The sequence below is a fragment of the Neolamprologus multifasciatus genome, chromosome 7 (assembly GCF_963576455.1).
Source record: "Neolamprologus multifasciatus chromosome 7, fNeoMul1.2, whole genome shotgun sequence".
NCBI lineage: Eukaryota > Metazoa > Chordata > Actinopteri > Cichliformes > Cichlidae > Neolamprologus > Neolamprologus multifasciatus.
In genome coordinates this window covers 2,533,091-2,554,530 of record NC_140445.1, presented here as the reverse complement: position 1 = coordinate 2,554,530, position 21,440 = coordinate 2,533,091, and the positions used below count along the sequence as shown (strand labels likewise).

General features: G+C 42.8%; 1 protein-coding gene across 2 annotated transcripts in view; it reads right to left on the bottom strand.

Annotated features, from left to right (window-relative positions):
* Positions 1–21,440, bottom strand: part of LOC146513442 (polypeptide N-acetylgalactosaminyltransferase 18-like) — a 245,275-nt gene that overhangs the window by 6,372 nt on the left and 217,463 nt on the right. Inside the window, exon 10 of one of the 2 annotated variants that reach the window (XM_085165437.1) lies at positions 13,037–13,204. In XM_085165437.1, the coding sequence (XP_085021563.1) occupies positions 13,037–13,204 (168 nt within the window). The remainder of the gene's footprint in view (positions 1–13,036; positions 13,205–21,440) is intronic. The other variant, XM_085165438.1, reaches the window with a different exon arrangement.

The following is a 21,440-nucleotide window of genomic DNA, read 5'->3' as shown; positions in this document are numbered from 1 at the left end:
CAGGAGTCGGGGTTTAGGGAGTCCGTTTAAACCCTGGAGTTTCAGGGTTATGATAGACGAACTCACTTATTACTAGGGATGGGTACCGGTATACCGACCAGACCGAAAAGCAGCGCACATTTCGGTGCTTTTTTTTCCTGAGCTGTGATACACTTTAGATTCTAGCCAATCATTTTACGTTTCCAAGGATAGTAGGCGGGTCCAGGTACGTACGTTCTTTTAGAGCAGAGCTACAGATTAAAAACGTCCAAGGCGAAGCGGTCAAAGTCTGGCTGTACTTCACAGCAAAAGATGCAAACTCAGCAGCTGCAACAAGTGCTTTAAGCTGATACTGTGATACTGTCAAAGGAGGTAACACCTCGAATCTGATGAAACACCTGGCGACGCATAGCGTTTTTTTAAAAGCCGAGAAATGCGCCGTATTTGATAGCTTGCTGCGAGACCTCACACCGAGCACATCTACTGAGGGTGTGGTGCCTGTTATCGGACCGGAGTTAGCAACATCCCCCAAAAACCCGAAGAGTAGAGTCCTGGCCCCTAGCCCTGCCAGTGTAGCAGAAATGATGATGATGCAGCAGCAGCCGTTCTTCTCTGCGTGAGTAGCTTTAATGTTGTTCGTGTGTAATTTACGTTGAGTAGGCTAACCACGTTATTACATTAATGCATGTAAGGTGAACTAGCAAACATCATCATAGCTACATGCGGCTGTCTTCTTGTTTGATGGCAGATACTCCCTTCACCCTGGACAAAAAGGCTAAAATGACCAAAGAAAAAATGGAAAACAGTTAAACATGAGAGGTTTTTGGACAAAGTTTGTGTTTTTTCCATTGATTAAGCTGCTTCCAGCCAAGAATGATACCATATATGCCCCATAGCTGCAGAAAAGGCTAACATTGTTATCTTTTTACAAAAAAACAGCTGAACATGAGAGGTTTTTGGACCAATTTTGTGTTCTCCATTCTTTAAGCACCGGCACCGTTTCAAAAGTACCGGTTTGGCACCGGTATCGGATAAAACCTAAACGATACCCATCCCTACTTATTACCTTATTAATTTTTGGCATTATAATACATGCTGCAAACCTCACCTACCCCAGGGCAAAAACGTAGATGTTAAAGGGCCAACCACCAATGTGGAAAACAGTAGAAACCAAGGTTATTATAGTTAACTAAAACTGAACTAAAAAAACTAAAACTAGATGTGAAAATACATTTTATTTAACTACAATAGAAATAAAAACGATACTTTTGAACTAAAATTATTTTACAAATGTAAAAAAAAAAAAAGACCTAAAATAAAAAAACGTATTGTGAAAATATTCTTAGCTTTAGCGTCTGTTAGCTTGGTTAAAGTGGCTGTGAGACGAACATTTTCAAACAATAAAAACTGAACTGAAGTAAGAAAATTCACTCTGGAAAGTAACTGATGCAAAAAAAGACGAGAAAACGAGAAACTACTTAGAAAATACAAAACTATAATAACTGTGGTGTCAACATTTCTGATGCACAGGTGAGAAAAACCTCTGATGCTCTTAAGAGAAAATGTTTTTGCACAGATTACTTCGTGACTTGGCTGCAGTTTAAAGATTCAGATTTAGGACCTTTATCTGCTTCAGAGCTGCATTTGGATCCTTTTTTGTCCAAACGTATATATTTTCAAATTCATATTTAAGCAGAGGATTTTTCTTTAGAGGGCATGAAGGGTGCAATTTGACTCAGAGGCTGTAATAAAGGGCGACACAAATAGGAGCCTCGTTGGAGATTAAAAGGGACATCCTTCTGAAATGTTAGCACTTCCAAACCCAGGAGTAGATAATAGCTTCATCCAGGAAATACGCTACGAGCCATCCCTCATTTCTTTTCATTTTGCTTTAAAGCAGCCAGACTGACCATTTTCACAGGACAAAGCATAACAAAGGGCACCGAACTAAAGGGAGAAACAGAATTGTATCTCTACATAACACACAAATTGGCAAAGAAACAATGAAATTTTATCTTTATCGCTGGTACTTTGTCTCTAGAAAGCTGTCAAAAGAAAAACATATTTGTTCCAATTTCTTCACTTGAATCTATGAAAAATGCCACAAATATTTCAGTTTGACAGAAATAAAAAAGTTTTCTTTTAAACAATAAGGCGATTTCCAAAGACTTATTAGCTGGAACTTTGGGATATCTCACACGGTGTGCAGAGTTTCCTCAAACTGTAGAAAAACAACAAGAGGAAGACAAACAGAGAAATGACAGACCTAAAAAACTCTCTACAGCAGATGAAGAGCATCTGAAGGTCACGTTGTTAAGAAACGGGAAAGAAATCTGTAAAGACCTGATAGAGAAACCGAGAGCTGATTCGTCTACTGTTCACTGAAGCCTCACCAGGAAGTGTGGCTCTCAAGATGCCATTTTTCAGACCTGAGGTGTGTCAAATTGTACAAGAACATGAGACTGGCAGTCAAACACAACACTAACTACATGGCAACACCATCATACCGTCGTCACCATTTGACAGGATCAATATTTGACAGCACGGTGTTGTTAGCTCGCAGAAAACCAGCAAAACAAAACAAGTAAATTCGTGAAATTCAGTCAGAATCGAGTCTGAAGAAGATTGAACTTTCAAGCTACAGTTTTATATTTGCTCTGTTCTGTCACCTCCCTACCTTTCCACACTCATAAATGGAGTAACAATAATAATATTAATAATAGATTGGATTGGATTTATACAGCGCTTTTCAAGGCACCCTAAGGTAAAGTATCTTGCCCAAGGACACAACGGCCAGAACAGAGAGAGCAGGGGGATCGATCCGGCGACCTTCTGGCTACAGATGAGCTTCCCAACCTCCTGAGCCACGGTCAGATGAGTTTTCATAATAATGGTAACATATTTTCTCTCTATATAAGGAACGTCTTGATGCATTCTTAATCATCCAGGAAAGTAAATCTCCAAAAGTTGAATCTGTTCATCTGGACGTAGCGTTTTTGTGGGAGAAACGTTTCATCACTCATCCAGGTGACGTCTTCAGTCCCAGCTGACTGCAGGTAAACCTACACATATGGATCAGTATCTAAGGTTTGACTCTCATCATCCACTGGAGCACAAACTGGGTGACATCAGGACGCTACAACACAGAGCAAACACCATCCCCACTGACACAGCAGCCAGGGAGGCAGAAGAACATCAAGAAGGCCCTGAGTAAATGTGGTTATCCCAGCTGGACTTTTGTCAAAGCTGGAAAGTCACCTAAAGAAAGCTCCAGCCGATCCAGCAGAGAAGGACAACCGCTGCCCACCTGTAGTGATCCCGTATGTGTCAGGAGTATCAGAGCAGCTGAGACACATTTTTTCTAAACACCAGGTCTCTGTGGCTTTTAAACCCCAAAACACACTGCGCCAAAAATTGGTCCACCCCAAGGATCGGGTCCCCCGACACAAACAGAGTAACATAGTGTAGCTGTTAAGTGCAGGAGGATTGCCAGGATTTATACAACCAAACAACCTCTGGCTAAGAGGATGGCACAACACAGAAGAGCTACCTCGTCAGGCCAGGACTCTGCAGTCTATTTACACCTACAGGCCAGTGGACACTCTTTCAATGATGAGGATGTAACATCCTGGACAGGGAGGAACGCTGGTTTGAGGGCGGAGTCAAGGAGGCCATTTACGTGAAGGGAAAGACCAATCGAGGAGGGGCCTAAGGGTACATCTTTCCATCTTACAATGCTGTGATTGCAGCCATTCCCCAACTCTCTGTGAATGGTACTCATGGCCATTGATCATTGGTCTTTGATCAGTGGGTTTTGGTCAGTGGTTGTTGATCAATGGTCATGAGAATTTGCATATTTATGATTAAGGAACTGACCTACCAGCCCATTGTTCCTTCAGTTGGCTGGTTTCAGTCATTATGCAAATGTTCTGTTTATAAGATTGAAACCTGCAGTCAGCTCAAACTGAAGAAGTCACCTGGATGATGACGAAACGTTTCTCCCACAAAAACGCTACGTCCAGATGAACAGAATCAACTTTTGAAGACATATAAGGAAGGAAGTGTTGTGTTTAAGGAAGAGCGAGACTTGTAAGCAGACATCAACTCAAAACAATCTTGTTAAAGGTGAAGCAGAATCCATATAAATTGATGCAGGTGTACTGTGGAACACATGGAGCTTCACACATGCTACCCCCCACCCCGCCAGCCCTCATCCAAGCACAGAGCAGGCATTGGAAAAAGGATGAAAGCAGGAATTGGGGTGGATGTGGGTTGTAAAGCGGCTTGCAGATAAAGAAGCCCAAATATCAAAAGCAGTGTTACTAAAAGCAGTTTGAAGCCTGAGTAAATGAATGTGAGACAGAGTGCACGTACTCTGCCAGAGTGCGGTTGACATTTTCAGATTTCCATCATCTTCTGCAGTGGGCTGCTAATGGGACGTTATAGCAGGAGGAAGCAATCACAGTAGTCTTCCTTTGATGCCTTTTACTGTATATAGTATAGCAGAAGCAGGCTTGTGCCCCATTAAAGTAATCACAATGATCATTTTTGCCTCCTCTGCTGAAAACCAGTCAATTGGCTCTGTCTAAGTGTTTGACCTCCTGAGTCACTTCCAGCAAATGTACTTAAAAAGTCCATGTGCTAACTCTGCAGCTAAGACTAAGTGTACAGGAGCCGGTGTATATACAGAATCGCACACATTGATGCACAGACACAAGCACAGAAAAACGTGGCATTTATCCAGCACCATGTCCTCGATGCTGCAGCGAGCCCGCCTGTCATTCTGCAGAGTGCAGCATCGGACCGCACTATTGATTCCCTGCTATTAAGGCGGGAACACTAGTTAATCAGTCGGTCAGAGAGCCAGTCAGCCAGAAAGCTATCAAGCAGCCAGTCAGGGGGTTGGGCTGGCAAGTCAGACGGTCTGTGAGCCAGACGCTCAATCATCGAATCATTCACCTCGAAGGATGCGGTGAGTAAAAGCACCCCGAGAACACAAAGAGCACCGAATGCTGCGGCAGCAAGCGTGAGGTGCTAGAGTGTGTTCATGCTAAGCAAACATCCCAGAGTGTCTCAGCTTGATACAGATCCAGGATCATCTACAGATACAAACAGCCTCGCGGGCTTTCTTTGATACAAACTGTGATAGCCTTCAAAGTGCTTTGTGACATCTGCTAACATTTCGTTTACAACATTCAGCTCACATCTTTTGTGATTCGTTCATTCTTTTCCACAGCTGCACATTATTCTGTCTCTTTGTGACAAGAAAAATATACATAAGAAAAGATTTTTTTAAAAGTACTCACAACATTACACCCACAGGCGGCACTTCCTGTTTATTGTTGTACCCTCGACAATCCCAAGCGCATGAGCTTTTCAGCTGGGAGCAGGCTGCTGTTTTCAGTGAAACAGCTTTGATACAACCAGGACATCCTCCAACCTTAATGACCATTTACAGTCTCCTGCCTAGGGATGGGTATTGATAAGATTTTCACGATTCCGATTCCATTTTCGATTCTGTTTAACGATTCGATTCTTTATTGATTCTTTTTAAAAAAGGAGAACACTAAGGTCGATTAGCTTAGAACTTTGTTTTATATCTTCTCTTTGAACAAGATAGAAATTTAGGAGTAGCATGGCCTTATAAACCCAACAGTGACATCTTAGGAGATCCACAGCCTACGGCTCTTCAATGGGGTGTCACAGGGTCCCCAGGAAAAAAATTGTAAATGTAAAATAATAAAATAAATATTCTCCTGTAGCAATAACAAAGTATAACATCAATTATTCTGTAGCAATTACACAAGAATATCCAGTAATGTCCCTGCCTACAATTAAACACATTCACTTACTGAAAATCATCTGCTGTGGCAAACGGCTGCAAGCCTTTGACCACAAACTTAGTCACTGCTCGGTGACATTCGTCTATCCTGGCCTGAAAGGAGACGCTACGGTAGACTGCAGTGAGAACTGCCAGCATCTGAGGCAGACTCTGTCTCATCATGGTCACCTAAACGCACAGTAATGGCAGGTTTGTAATAAGGCAGATCGCGCTAACATAATATGCACTGTTAGTTGATTATTTACCTGCCGCATTAACGGGAGAGGACGTGCAAACGTTACCGCTGCTGCTGGGTTGAGATTCACGAGTCCGGAGCGGAATTAAAAACACGAGTAAATGCTTTTGCATATTCGTAGTGTTTCCTCCCTTAAATGAAATATCTACTTTGAAAGTTGCTGTGTTGTCATCCGTTCTCGTAAAGTATAACCAAACTTTTGAGCATTTGAGCTGCTTAGCCGCCGTGTTTCCTGTCAGGTAAGCGACGCTCCGCAACGTGGTGACGTCATTCGGGGCGACTGGAATCGATAAGGGAATCGTTTGCAAAAATAGCAAAAAATTCCAAGGAATTGAAACAGTGGGAACCGGTTCTCAACAAGAACCGGGTTTCGATACCCATCCCTACTCCTGCCCCTCTTAAAAGTAGCCAGAGGAGCGTAATATGGACATAGATTTAAGTTTACCTCAAACACAGAAGGCGATGGACCTTTTCTGAAGAGACTTTGCAATCTGGCTGATAAATAATAGTGTCGTTCGTGTTTAAATACAAAGGTTCTGTACTCCGAGTGAATGCATTGCATTATTAATGCGGCGAGCCATGACTCATCCTTCAGAGAGAACAACAGGACGGTCTTCCCATGGTCACTGCGCGGTGACAAAAAGAATATTACTTCAAACCCTCGTCTCTGCACTCATGTTGGAACAGCTTCACTTATCTAACAAGAAGGTTCGACCTGTTTTCACACCCAACTCCTAAATACATACATCGTCAGCATATAACGGGTCGGGTCAGCTTCACATTGTGATGCATCAGATCCTCCCTTAGTATCAGTTGTTTGCAGGTTAGTCCAGCAGACCCAACAGGAGTCCCCAACAGCTGAACGTCATGAGCGGAGTGGTGGTTCGACACCATCGCTGGGCTCATGCATGTAAATGACGTGAAAATGGAAACGTAACTTTGTAACCAAGTAAATGTCAGAGAGGCAGAGAGTGATCTCATCATTTCCTCAGAGATTATTAAGTATTCGGATAATGTGAAAGAGTGCACTGTTGTCCAATGTTTTGATGCTAAAGTCCACCCTCCTCCTCATGTGGGGTTTAGCAGGTTTTGGTTCTTCCTCACACACAGAATCTATGCTAAACCTGTCATAGTCCCTTTGGTAGGTCTATGATTGGTCTTTCTATCAGTTCTGTATTTCCTTCTGGGTTCGAGAAGCTTTTGAGGTTCACGTTTCTTTCTTTTCCCTTCCTTCACTCTTGTCTTTGGTTCTCCTGTTTAATTGTGTCCCGTTAATCGTCTTCAGTCACGTCTCTCTCGTTTGATTTTGGTAAGTGTGCTCTGTGTCTTACGCCGACTCTTACTTTCCCATCTCGTTCGGTTAGTTGTCTGCAGCTGTGTTTCCCACCTGCTCCCACTTCCCTCATTACCTTTTTGTCTCAGTGTCCCCTTGTGCTTTGTGGAGACATTCACATATAGCTACATGCTGCAGATCGTGTATAATCTCTTGTTTTCTCATCTTGGTGTTAGTCCTGCGTTTGGATCCCCAACTTACTGCAACAATCACACAGCCTTAAATATGACAAGAAACGGGGTTTCCCTGTGCACAGGAAATGTGTACCTGAGAGAATATATAGATATGATAAGAAGGGTTTCCTGATCAAGTGTTGCGAGTGACCCTTGGAAAACCTGCACAGCTGCACTGGAGGTCCTTACATGCTTTATGTTTTTGTTATGAATCAGCATTAATATACAGAGAGCAGACAAGGAGGGTAGAAATAACTTATAACTGGTCACTGAAAAAAGTGCATTCTTAATGGGTCCACTTTGCAAATATGATGGCTGATTCTTAGAACGACTCTCTCAATGTCTCAGCTTTGATCTGAAAGCGAACAAGCCTCGCTCAAGAAGCTCTCAGAGCGGCCCGCCCGCCTGATGAAACGCTCTGGTGTTGCTCTTCTATCGTGCAGTCAGCCTAAAGAAAGCAGCTCAGCTTGTGCAGAATGAAACTTTTTACTGGGTTACCCTAAGGTAAGCGGTGCCCATAAAGGGACAAATAAAAGCAGAGCAACAAAACAAAAAGCTGATGTAAGAAAATTCACCCTCATCACAAAACACTGGCTGCTGTCGGGCAGAATTTTTGATTTTCTTCCAGACCTTCTTGCTCTGTTTCACTGTATTGATGGCTGCATCCTTGGGGTTAGGCTTAGTTCAATATTGTAAAAGATCTACTTATCAATAATTCACAAATACTGACTGGCCGCTTCACATGGATTGCTGCCTCCCTCCGTCTCTGCTTCGCTTCATCGCCTCGCTTCTTCACAGCATTGCCACGAGCCTCTGTCGTTCTTTCCTTTTATTTTCTCGCCTCGTCTCTTTCTTTCATCTCGTTTCTTCTTTTTGCACTTGTTCACTTGTGAGATTCTCTGTATACCTCCTCTTGCTCACTCTTTGTCTAAACATGTACTTCTGAGGAGGGGAGATATTTGACTTCAAAAACCAGAGCTCTTTGTCAGCTGCACAATCTACACTCTTTAAGCTTTTCCTGCAACAACACTGTCAATTTCAGAGACCAAAAATACACAACAAATGCATAGAAACGTGTATCTGTGCTGCTCTAATGCTGACTAAGTGTCTGCAGCCTCTTTGTTAATAAAAACATCCTGAAACCACAGCTGTTAGTTCCCTTTGAAAGCTAATGGGCATTAGTGTCCACCCTGAGGCGAGAACAACAGTGGTTTCTAACATGAAAATGAAAACGATGTGAAACACATGGTGGGATAATCCAAGCTTGAGCTTAGGTTGCTAGCATGAGCTGATAAGCAGAAATCATGATGGGCACCTTCAGTAACTTGCTCATGTTGCTCATGTTTTTCTAATTACTTTTTAAAAACAGCTAAAACATGCACGTGTTATGGCTCGAAGCTAAAGCTGCAATAAAATAATATTTCCTGTTCTAACAAGTTCTAACTTTCTGACTACGTGTCATGTGACAAACCTTTGATCAAACTTTGAGGCTACCTCAATAGAGATTTTTTTTGTTTTGAGCGTAGCTCAGTGCTTTGATTTTTCAGACACAATCTATTATTAATCTGACTCCCAGCTGTAGCAGAAGGCTATCGTTCTGTTATTAGAATTACTGCATCTCAGTTTCATGAATTTAGTCCAGTTGGTTTAGATCCATGTCTGTCCAGACTTTACTTTTGGATGTAAAATGGTTTTATGTATCATTTTGTCCTATTAGAGGCGTTAAATTTGGTCACTTTGTGACTTCTGGAGTTATGAGAAGAGAAACTCATCTCATGCTTTATCCAGAGACTGTATACAAAAGATGGACATACCAGGTTTGTGAATATTTTGAAGCTTCAAAGTTTCATTTCAATCATCTTACTCCTTTTAGAAAGTAAACAGAAATAGAAAGGCAGCTCATCAGGTAAAGCTTGCTAACTTCACTAGCATATTATATCAATAGTGCATGAGTGCAATTAATGTATTAGACTATTAAACTATATATTACAGTTATAGTTATAATAGTATAACTATATATATTAAACTATATGAGGGCAATCCACAGACACAGATATATTAGTATTAAGTAAATTCAAAATCAGCAGCAAAATCACACCAACAGTTGTCTCAGGGCACTCTATATCATGAGGTAAAGACCCTACAGAGAAAACAGAGAAACCCCAACAATCAGATGACCCCCTATAAGCAAGTGATCTGGCGACAGCAGGAAGGAAAAACTCCCTTTTAACAGGAAGAAATCTCCAGCAGAACCAGGCTCAGGGAGGGGCGGGGCCATCTGCTGTGGTTGATTGGGGCGAGTAAAGCCTGAAAAGTAGAATTTTACTCATCAAAACTGCAGCTCAAACTACTTGGACTAGGGATGCACCGATACCGATACTGGTATCGGGGCCGATACTGTAAAATGTGTGTGTACTCATACTCGTAAAAGTTAACCGATACCATGAACCGATACTAACTTATTTCATTAATCAGAGGGTGGCTTATCATTTCTGTTGTAGTTTTTTAGATTGGCCACTAGGGGGACATCCTGCGCTAAACAGGCACAGGGTTAGACGAGTCAGACTGGCGGCTCCAGATAAAAAAGAGAAACTGGAGGCTGCTGTAGCTAGGCTAAACAAAATGTCAGCAGTGTGGAACAGCCAACTTTAACTCAGGTTTTGGAAAAACGATGAAAAATGTCAAGAGAAAATCCACGGGCAGTTAAAATAACAGAGGCTCTGACTCATTTTATCGCTCTGGATGACCAGCCAATGCCGGAAAACATAGGATTGCACCGTCTTCTCAGCATACTCGAGCTGCGATATGACCAACTGCCCACACATCAGGGAGATAATGGTGCCAAAACTTTCTAAAGAGGTAAAGACAAGCAGTGTGTGCACGATGTCAGTCCTTGGTTTAACGGCACAGTCAACTGATGATCCACGGGCAGATGAGGAGTTCGTCAATGCCAAATACTTTTGTTATTTTGTTTGTTTGTTTACAATATGGACACTCTGCAATAATTTAAAAGTTTATTTTATTCCAAACAGAAGTGTTTATTTATTATTCTGAAAGCTCGAGACAGTGCCAATAGTTCAGTGATATTTTGTTAAATTACAATAATTTAACAGAAGTGCTTATTTTTCACTTGAAATTTTTTTGTGGTCATTTTTATTAAGATTTTATTTTTTATCGGCAGAGAATAAAATAAAACCTGTCTTCCAATTCATTGCATTTGTGTGTGTGTGTGTGTGGTAGAATTATTGGTTTTTGTACTCTGTATCGGCAAGTACTCAGATCCAAGTATCGGTATCGTATCAGTTTGAAAAAATTGGTATCGTTGCATCCCTAACTTGGACACATTGAAACATCCAGTTATGAGCTTCTGATTAGCTGTGGGCTACAGCTGCCTACCTGATCACATCAGCCACAGCTCTGACTTTAAGTCTTAGAAAGATTCAAACTGGACGTGAGTTTAAATGTATCCCTCATTCAGGTATCATAAAGAGGAAATTTAACCATAAAGGCTGAAACGGTTTAGAAAACAGGATGATGTGACCGAGGCCACCAGAAGAACTGTTTAAAACTCGGTGCTTGGTGTTTTCTGACAATGACTACTGATCCAGTGTTATTACATATACATTACTTATTGTTTTTCAGTGTAAAATCTCCATAAGAAATGACAATAGAATAATTTCTCTATTTGGAGCAAATAAGGAGAAGGAAGTTACTTTTTAAGGATAACTGGAAAGCTCTTTAATGTATAACTTTATGCAATTTAACTTTGTGGGACTGAGAATTATTATAGTTGCAAATATATTATCGACTCTTAATGAGGCCATTACTGGTGCAAACCCATATCCAGTTCATCACTGGTAAACAAATGAGTGCATTACTGCTAATGAAAGAGGATCAGAAGATGTAACAGTTATTGTTACACTAACTTTTAACAACAACATCTCATTGGCGACAAAGATCCGCCTTTACCGAACCCTGATCCTGCCCATTCTACTTTACGGCGCAGAGACGTGGACAATGCTCAAACACGACCTGAGCAAGCTCGAAGTTTTCCAAATGCGTTGCCTTAGATGCGTTCTCGGCGTTTCCCTTCGCGACCGTCATTCGAACGACACCATCCTCACCAGCTGCGGCAGCCAACCGACGATCGGCGACCTAATCCAGCGCCGCCGACTCCATTGGTTTGGCCACATTTGTCGAATGGACCCAATGGTCTACTCTGGTTGACCCGCCCCACCGATTGGAGGGTGCATCGAAATGCACCAAAGAAGACATGGATGAAACAAATCCAGGATGATTTGAAGGCCCTTCGACTTGACCTCGAGCAGGCAAGAACCATCGCCTTCGATCGAAAAGCGTGGAAGATAATCGTTGGTCAAGCAAGAGAACCTGCGGCACCTACAGCAGCGTACTGGTTGCGCGGCAGACCACCGCCACTGGTCGCCCGCTAAGCACAAGAAGAATTTTTAACTCCTTTTTCAGTGAGATGGAAAATCTGGCCTGAAAAACGTGATCAGCTGGTGAAGTGAACGTTTAAGGTTTCGCCCTCGCCGTCTCTTCTGAAGTTTTTATACTTCCTAACATTTCTCAGGACCTTATTTGACTCCCCCACCATACTTTTTATGAAGAAATCCAACTTCTCTTTTGAACCCTCCCCCCATGGGGTTGTGCCTAATGGGTTTCATCTCTTTGACTTCTGACTTAAGTTGGGAGTGAGAGTTCTGAATCTGGCCGATGCTAATTAGGGGCTGATTCCCCTGCCAGAGTGCCTGGTAGTAAAACTACAGATAGTCAGGAAACTGGATGGTGAGGTGGTACTGTGTGTCTCAGAAGACTGGATGAGAATCGAGGAGAGGACGGGTCTGAATGATGGATAAATACGCCCCACCTTCAGTCTGATGTTTGGGATGAAAACAGTCCACGTACACACAGACGAAGCTTAAAAACGCGCACACAGACCAGATGCCGAGGGCGTGAATGCGCTAGCGTCTTCTTTTTACTAATTATCCAGCTCCTTCTACTTATCTGTCACATTTTAAGACAACATTAAAAGTGTGAAGATAAAAATAAAAGAGGCTTGTTAAAAGTCAGAAATTGTGGACGTGTGAAAGCTCATTATGCAATGGAAGTAGATGTGCTTTTAAAATCGCACAGAATAGAGGAAAAATGATCCGTGCTCTAACAAAACCAGGAGGGGTGCTTCTAAAGAGCCGGAGACAAAGTGGAGAGGAAGAAGCACGAATCTCACTCAATTATTGAGTAAAAAAGAAAAGCATAGGAACCGCAGAGATTTGGTCCAGCAGACAAAAAGCAGCAGGAGGTTACAGCAACATACAGAATATCAAAAGAGATCAAAGCCTGGAAACATTCAGAGGATGCCCCTGAAACGGGCCGAACGCGTGCACATCTGGGGTTTGTTACGACCACGTTTGGCTGCAGTCGGCCATCTTTGTTTATACGTGCTCAAAGCTCACCTGAGTGAACGTCCAGGTGAGCTTCATGTGCTTAGTAGTGCCGTAGCTGCACTCCAGAAGCCTGGGTTTGCTGTTCACGTCAACCAGACACTTGTTGTCGTCGTCGTCGATCGTCGGACTCAGCACTCCCAGGTGAAGCTGCTGGGAGCTGGTGTAGTACACGTTCTGCTGGGAAACAGAGGCGTGCAGTGATGAGACAAAACACCTGTAGGAGCTTCAGAGTAACAGTCATGGCAATACTAGACTAGGGCTGCCACAAACGATTATTTTGATAGTCGACTAGTCACCGATTATTTTTGCGATTAGTCGACTAATCAGATCATCATCCATTGGATGTAAAACGTACAGCTTATTGCAGCATCATTAGCTTACAGCTTTAAGTGTTTAAGGTATGTGCTAACTAAAAATAAAGACAAGATGATAGTTTATTAAATTTTAATGAAATTTGCAGATTGTTTTGGTGAAGTTTAATAAACTCCTTGCTATCTAAAATATAACAGGACACCAGAGTATATTCTCGAGCATCTCACACTTCTGATAATCAGCTGTCTGCTTGACGTTTATTCAGCTGTGTAAAAACTATAACTTTAATCTCAGCCAAACCGATTTACTCAGGAACAAATAAAATACTAAAAAAAGCCAAACAATAACATTTTTAAGTTATCTAAGTGACTTATATATCATGTTTAACCTGAGTAGCGAAAGACGGCGGTGGGTTTGAAAACGATTTGTGGGAGTCCGGTGTTAGTTAGCCTAGCCCCCGGCTAACTATCGAGCTAGTGGGTAACAGACGTCTCCGAAAACGTCGGAGCGCTTTTGAAAATATGTGGTGTCTTGATAAACTGAGCAGGTATTTGAGGTTTACACAGCTACATTCTCGCCTGAAAATATGTTAAACGTTTATTTTGTGACCCAGAAAGAATAATAAGAGTAATATTAAAACTAACTAGCTGCCGCCATTGTTGGAAACTGAGCTGGGCTTCTTCTTCTTCTTCGGGGTTTAACGGCAGCTGGCATCCTTGTACATGCAGTGCTGCCATCTCCTGTTTCAGTCCGTTATTACACTCTTAAATCCTACTACTTATTCCTGCGGCTTTTGTGATCTTACAAAGCTTCCAACGACGCGTCGACTATTAAATCAGTTGTTGACGATTTTGATAGTCGACGTAATCGTGACTAGTCGACTAATCGTGGCAGCCCTATACTAGACTACAGTGTAATAAAACGTTTGACAAATCAAGACAGACCAGCTGAACAGTATAAAAGTTGTCTGTATCTTTAAGGTGTATTGAAAGTGCAGCGCACTGGAGCCCAACATTATTAGTTATTTAGGCTTTTTCTTTTTTTGGCCTTTAGAAGTCTCAAATACTCATAAGAATGTATGTATCATATATAATAGGCAGGTGTTAAGGGGTTAAGCTCATATTCTTTCTAATGGCCACCAGGAGGCGACACCTGTGTTTGCATAAAGACTTCTGCTCTATGGAAAAACCTGAAAACATGACCTCAACACATTTTTGTTATTTGAGCTGAGTACATTCATTAGGAATAGAATTTAAGTTGGAATATGTTCCCTTTTTAAATAATTAATAATCAAGTCAACTGGCTTTATTGTCATTCCCATCATGTGCAGTGGTACAGTACACAGTGCAGTGAGACAACGTTCCTCCAAGACCATAGTGCTACAGACAATTGAGGTCGGCCATATCTGGATATTTTGTTTTTGATGTACTATGTTTACTGTACTCCACTTCTTTTGACACAGGACCACATCAAGTGCAAGTGTGCAGAACTTTGCAAAAATTACGAAAAAGCAAAACAAAGACCGTTCAACACCAGCCAGAACAGAACGACACAGACACAAGGCAGTGCAATAGAAAAGTGCAACAATGACAGTGGGCTGAGCATTGTGATAATAATGAGGTCCAGTCAGCTTCTAAATAAAACAGCTGGTAGAAACGTCCTGCAAAGAGCCCGTTTTTACTTTGAGGACTTATTCACTATTACTTTAGCAAAGAAGTTAAATCCACACTTCTGCTTGTATCAGAGTAACACAAACATCAGTATTTCTACATAAGTGATGACTGTGTGTGATTTTCCCATCATTCACTTTTGTCTGCTCACTCCTGTAGTTTGTGTTTGCTCCCAGTTGGGATGTAAGTTTATCCAGTACCAAGCAGGGGGAAATCAGAGTGATAAATAATGTAATATAGTATTTGTTATCATGCTATAAAACTGGATTTAATCATTTCATTGCAATTATTAATAGATCCCCGACGACCCTGATGGGTCTGTTTCTTTTAGTAAATTGCATCTTGGGCAGTGTCGGTCAAGTTACTTGAAAAAAGTAATCAGTAACTAATTGCTGATTACTTCCCCAAAATAGTAATCCCGTTACTTTACTGATTACTTATTTTCAAAAGTAATTAATTACTTAGTTACTGTTTAAAAACACGATTTACACCCTGAATAGGTGATAAAGTGATAGATCTTTCAGCCCAATTCTACTTTTTCTACATAATCATCATACAAAATGTAATCAAATGGAAAAGTCTCTTTTTAAAACTTGTTTTATTAGTTTTAATCTTTTAACTTTATGCATCAAGCAAAAATTTAATTATCTGCAACATTCTCTGACTGGAAGAAATTAGTTTAATATTTAAACCTATTTTCTGCACATTCCAGCACATAAAATAAAATATTTTTTGTGTTTACACTCAGTCTTTCAAATAGATGCAAGTAAAACACAGCAGAAAATAAATAAAGTCAAAGACTAGCGGTCCTGTTGCTCTATTTTCACCTGTAAAGCAGGAGTGGGGTAGGCGGAGGGTTACCCTGGTGCAGGTGTGCAGCGGTCAGTGGAAGAATCCGCGAGTTTCTCTGTGAGTTTCCCATTACGTCGTAGCTACTCGGTGCTTGCTTGGAAGTTTAGGGGTTTTTTCGCTGTAAAAAGAAGTTTTCTTCCCACGCACAACGGACACTAATGTTTTTGTCACTTTTTATGGAATCAAACTCAAAGTAAGGTCAGTACTTCCACGCTTTAAACGCTGCACGCTCATACTCTCTCTGCACTCGATATATGATCCATTGTTGATCTGCACACAGCTGTTGTCACGAACGTCGCACTCGCTTACGTCACTGTCATGAGACATTCTCGCAAAAAATCACGGTTTTAGTAACGCAGTAACGCAGCGTTCCTACGGGAAAGTAACGGTAATCTAATTACCATTTTTGCAATAGTAATCCCTTACTTTACTCGTTACTTGAAAAAAGTAATCGGATTACAGTAACACATTACTTGTAACGCGTTACTGCCCATCTCTGATCTTGGGCATAAATATGTTTTCGTGCTCTGTCCTCTGTGAAATAAACTGAACCAGGACAGAAGAGATACCTCAGTTTTATAACGAAGCAGCTCTGCTGTAGCCTGTATTCACTGAGGGTTTCTGTTATTAGAGGTTAGCTGCAGAGAGGACTGTAAGTAGGCTAATTTCTGAATGCTAAGTGTTTGTTTTTTTTATCTCACCTGCAACATTTTGCATGTCTTTTAACAACATTTTCACTTTTACTGCTGTGAGAAATAAACAAGCCACCTGTAACTGAACTAATTAGGGGGGAAATATTTAGTGGAAGGTAGGAGAAGAGAGGTCAGGTGCCAGTTGAATACTAGCTCAGGAGGTTTTCTTTCCCTTTCCAGGTATGCAAAAGCATGAGGACATGGTAATGAATGCAATAGTTGGCCCAGTTCTGCAGCCTGCAAAATGTCTAGTGAGGTAAATCAAACACAAACCTTAAGTAGGTTGAAAATTCAAACCGTGTAGCGAGGTATGCATCCCCCCCCTTCAAGTCTGACAGAACAAAAAAAGATGAGACAAAGAATCACAGACAACTTGACACGAGTAAAGCAAATGAGAAGGATCAAGGTCGACACGAAATCCAAACAAGCGGAAAAAGTTGAGATCAAGGAGCCGTGGAATAGCAGGCGCAGACGCGGCACTGCTGAGAACAAACGGAAACACCGGCTGAGCGCTCTGACTCACAGTGTGTGTGTTTCCACAGGAGTGCGCGAGAGCTCGGAGGAGGTAATTGATGAGAATGATGACCGCCTTACAGGAACAGGACATTTCTAGATAGGAGCCATTATCACACTGTGAACCAGCCACGGGGCTTTTAAGCTGCTGTTTAAAAACTCCCCGAGACAGACAATGGCACACACTGATGTGTGCGTGCATGTGCGTGTCCGTGCTTTTTCTGTGCACTAATAAGAGTGATTACATTTGCATCCGTCAATAGATTGATGCTCAGCCTCCAACGGTGGGGCCTTAATGCTTTCTCCTGCCTGTCACAGCTATGGGAGAGCAGGAACAGAAGGATTAGCACGGTGCTTCTGCAGACACACAGCAGTCTCTCCTGACAGATGCACACAGTAACACGCGTGGACAGCAGAAAGCTGGGGGATTATTTTTAGTCTTCGATGTTTACTTTCAGCAGATGAGATTTTAAGAAAGAAAATCATTTTGAATTCATTAAAAAACTGTTTGTGACAAACATCAAATATATAAAAATGAGGAGCGGAGAGGAGAGCTGGTGCAGATGATGTACCTGTGGAAGCATGGAGATGTCTGGGAGACAGGGCAGGACGCGATCAGAGAAGAAGAGCTGCTGTGATGTAGGGTTTGGACAAAAAGACAGGAGGGGGCAGAGCTGACGATGTAAAGGTTTTCCTTGGGAGTGAGAAGGATGGACAGGATTAGAAACGAGTCCATGAGAGGGACAGCGAGATGGTTTGGACGTGCAGACGAGGGAGAGTGGATGTGTCGGTGAAAGGAGAGTGAAGCTGGAGCTACCAGGAAGGAGGAAAAGAGGAAGACCTCAGAGATGATTCATGGATGCAGTCAGATATTATATTTTCAAGTGAAAAGGCCATTTATTGGTAACCAGAAGATTTATGACTCGTGCAAGAGCAGCGTGACAGGTGGATGGCCATTTAAAGCCAGGTGAATTTTCTCAGACAGTCACGACTGGTTTCTAACCACAAACGCCCTTTAGCCACTTTCCCTTATTAGAAACAAAAATAAATGTATTTAGGTTGAGGACAAAACCTTCTGCCTCCATCAGCCCCGATCCTCAGTGAGGACTTCCTGTGACCAGGAGCATGTTATGACCAGTGTTGGTCAAGTTACTTGAAAAAAGTAATCAGTAACTAATTACTGATTACTCCCCCAAAAAGTAATCCCGTTACTTTACTGATTACTTATTTTTAAAAGTAATTACTTACTTAGTTACTTAGTTACTTTTTAAAAACACGATTTACAACCTGAATAGGTGATAAAGTGATAGATCTTTCAGCCCAATTCTACTTTTTCTGCATAATCATCATACAAAATGTAATCAAATGGAAAAGTCTCTTTTTAAAACTTGTTTTATTAGTTTTAATCTTTTAACTTTATGCATCAAGCAAAAATTTAATTATCTGCAACATTCTCTGACTGGAAGAAATTAGTTTAACATTTAAACCTATTTTCTGCACATTCCAGCTCATAAAATATTTTTTGTGTTTACACTCAGTCTTTCAAATAGATGCAAGTAAAACACAGCAGAAAATAAATAAAGTCAAAGACTAGCGGTCCTGTTGCTCTATTTTCACCTGTAAAGCAGGAGTGGGGTAGGCGGAGGGTTACCCTGGTGCAGGTGTGCAGCGGTCAGTGGAAGAATCCGCGAGTTTCTCTGTGAGTTTCTCATTACGTCGTAGCTACTCGGTGCTTGTTTGGAAGTTTAGGGGTTTTTTCTCTGTAAAAAGACGTTTTCTTCCCACGCACAACGGACACTAATGTTTTTGTCACTTTTTATGGAATCAAACTCAAAGTAAGGTCAGTACTTCCACGCTTTAAACGCTGCACGCTCATACTCTCTCTGCACTCGATATATGATCCATTGTTGATCTGCACACAGCTGTTGTCACGAACGTCGCACTCGCTGACGTCACTGTCATGAGACATTCTCGCAAAAAATCACGGTTTTAGTAACGCAGTAACGCAGCGTTCCTACGGGAAAGTAACGGTAATCTAATTACCGTTTTTGTGATAGTAATCCCTTACTTTACTCGTTACCTGAAAAAAGTAATCAGATTACAGTAACGCGTTACTGCCCATCTGTGGTTATGACTGCAATCAGATCATGCTGATCCTAAAATATATCATTGGGCCTCAAAAAATGTCTCCTTAGTCATGGTCTAAAGCGCAGAACCGGCAAATTTTTCTTTGTTGCTGTTTTAAGTTGAAGGACTTTAGAAATCGTGTAAAATTTGCGTGTTTTTTGTGTCTTTCTAGGCACAGATGCGCTTCATTGTCATCCGCAGACACATGCACATGATTCATCCAGCAGACGCAGCAGGCTGGAGCTGAAGTTTGCATGTTACAGTATGTGTTTGCAAGCTCCATCTCTCGCCTCGTTGCATATCTATTCAGGGGAGAATAGAAGCATAACAGAGCAGGGCACCGGGAAGGCGGGGTTTAAAGTATGACGACTTCTTTCTCACCAGTTCCTCTCTGGGGAAAAACGTGTCAACTCCTTCAAAGCCGTGTTCTGATTCGACTCGGTCACTGTGAGGAGGGGGTGTGAATTTGGGTAGCTAATTATTTTAATTGCTTCTATAAGCTGTATGTCAAAACCACTGACTGATGAGCGGCCAAATCAGCGAACCAGACTACAGCGTCCCATTGTTTTAGAACAACAGCCCACACACGGAAAGCACCATCCATCTGTCTCTCTCTGTTTTTCCATCCTCTAAGTCACTCATCGTCAGCTTGTGTCCATAAGGACCAACTCGGTGCTTAGCGTTGGATGGGTGATTCACTGACAGAGGCTCTTCATCTCCTCATTCTCCTAAAATCTCACAAACAACGAGGATCAGGTGAAAACTTTTCTCTGCCGACTCGTTCCCTAAGTTTCTCTGCTATCACACAAACAGCTGCTCTGTCCTCTGGTTTTGTTTTGGTTGTTTGCGTGGAGTCGTCAGCTCATCGCTGCGCCGCTGCCAGAATGCGTTGCATGGCTGCTTTCACGGACAGCGCACACTGTGGTGGCTTCTCAGTGTAAACAGCTCTGCTTCACTCTGCAGTCACTGCTGATGTCACGTCAGCAGATGCTACCACCTGCCGTTTCATTTTCATAATCAGTTTACGTCACCTGTCCAGCCTGGACCCGCCTCTCGCCCTGTGACAGCTGGGGAAGGCCCCGCCCCTGACCCTAAAAGTGAAAAACAGAAAACTAAATGTGTACCAACTCTTCTTTTAATAGATGAGCTCTAGGAGAAGCACTAGGAGAGACAATCTAATTTAATCTTTCAAATGATCCCACTGAACTGAAATAGTCTGTGTGAGATAATCCTCAATAAATTGGAGTAAACAGACTAACGGCTAAAATAGTTGTTTGCACCTGCTTCTGTTTATTTCTCTTTTTTTGCACAAACATTATTAATTAATCCCTATTGCCAGTCTTGGCAGCCGGGGGTCAGTCCGCCAGGGCCTCCGCTCCTGGCCGCCACCCGGCACACAATGCACCCGACCCCTATGGCGCCTCCTGCGGGTGGTGGGCCTGCGGGAGGATGGGCCCATGTCTCCTCTTCGGGCTGTGCTCGGCCGGGCCCCATGGACTAAGGCCCGGCCACCAGACGCTCGCACTCGGGCACCCTCCCCGGGCCTGGCTCCAGCCCCGGTAACCCTATCCCGGGCAGGGTAAACTGTTCCCTCGATGTTCTTTTCATAAGGGTCTTCTGAATCGCTCTTTGTCTGGTCCCTCACTCAGGACCAATTTGCCATGGGAGACCCTACCAGGGGCAAAAGCCCCCAGACAACATAGCCCCTGGGATCCCTGGGACACACAAACCCCTCCACCACGATAAGGTATCGATTCACGGAGAGGTGGAGGTGGAGGAGTTCAAGTATCTCGGGGTCTTGTTCGCGAGTGATGGGAGAAGGGAGCCGGAGATCGACAGACGGATTGGGGCTGCAGCTGCAGTGATGCAGACGCTGCACCGGTCCGTCGTGGTGAAGAGGGAGCTGAGTGTAAAAGCGAAGCTCTCCATTTACCGGTCGATCTACGTCCCTACCCTCACCTATGGCCACGAGCTGTGGGTAGTGACCGAAAGAACGAGATCGCGGATACAAGCGGCAGAAATGAGCTTCCTCTGAAGGGTGGCTGGCCTCTGCCTTAGAGACAGGGTGAGAGGTTCGGCCATCCGGGAGGGGCTCAGAGTAGAGCCGCTGCTGCTCCACATCGAAAGGAGCCAGCTGAGGTGGTTCGGGCATCTGACAAGGATGCCTCCTGGGCGCCTCCTGGGTGAGGTGTTCCAGGCATGTCCCACCGGGAGGAGGCCCCGGGGCAGACCCAGGACACGCCGGAG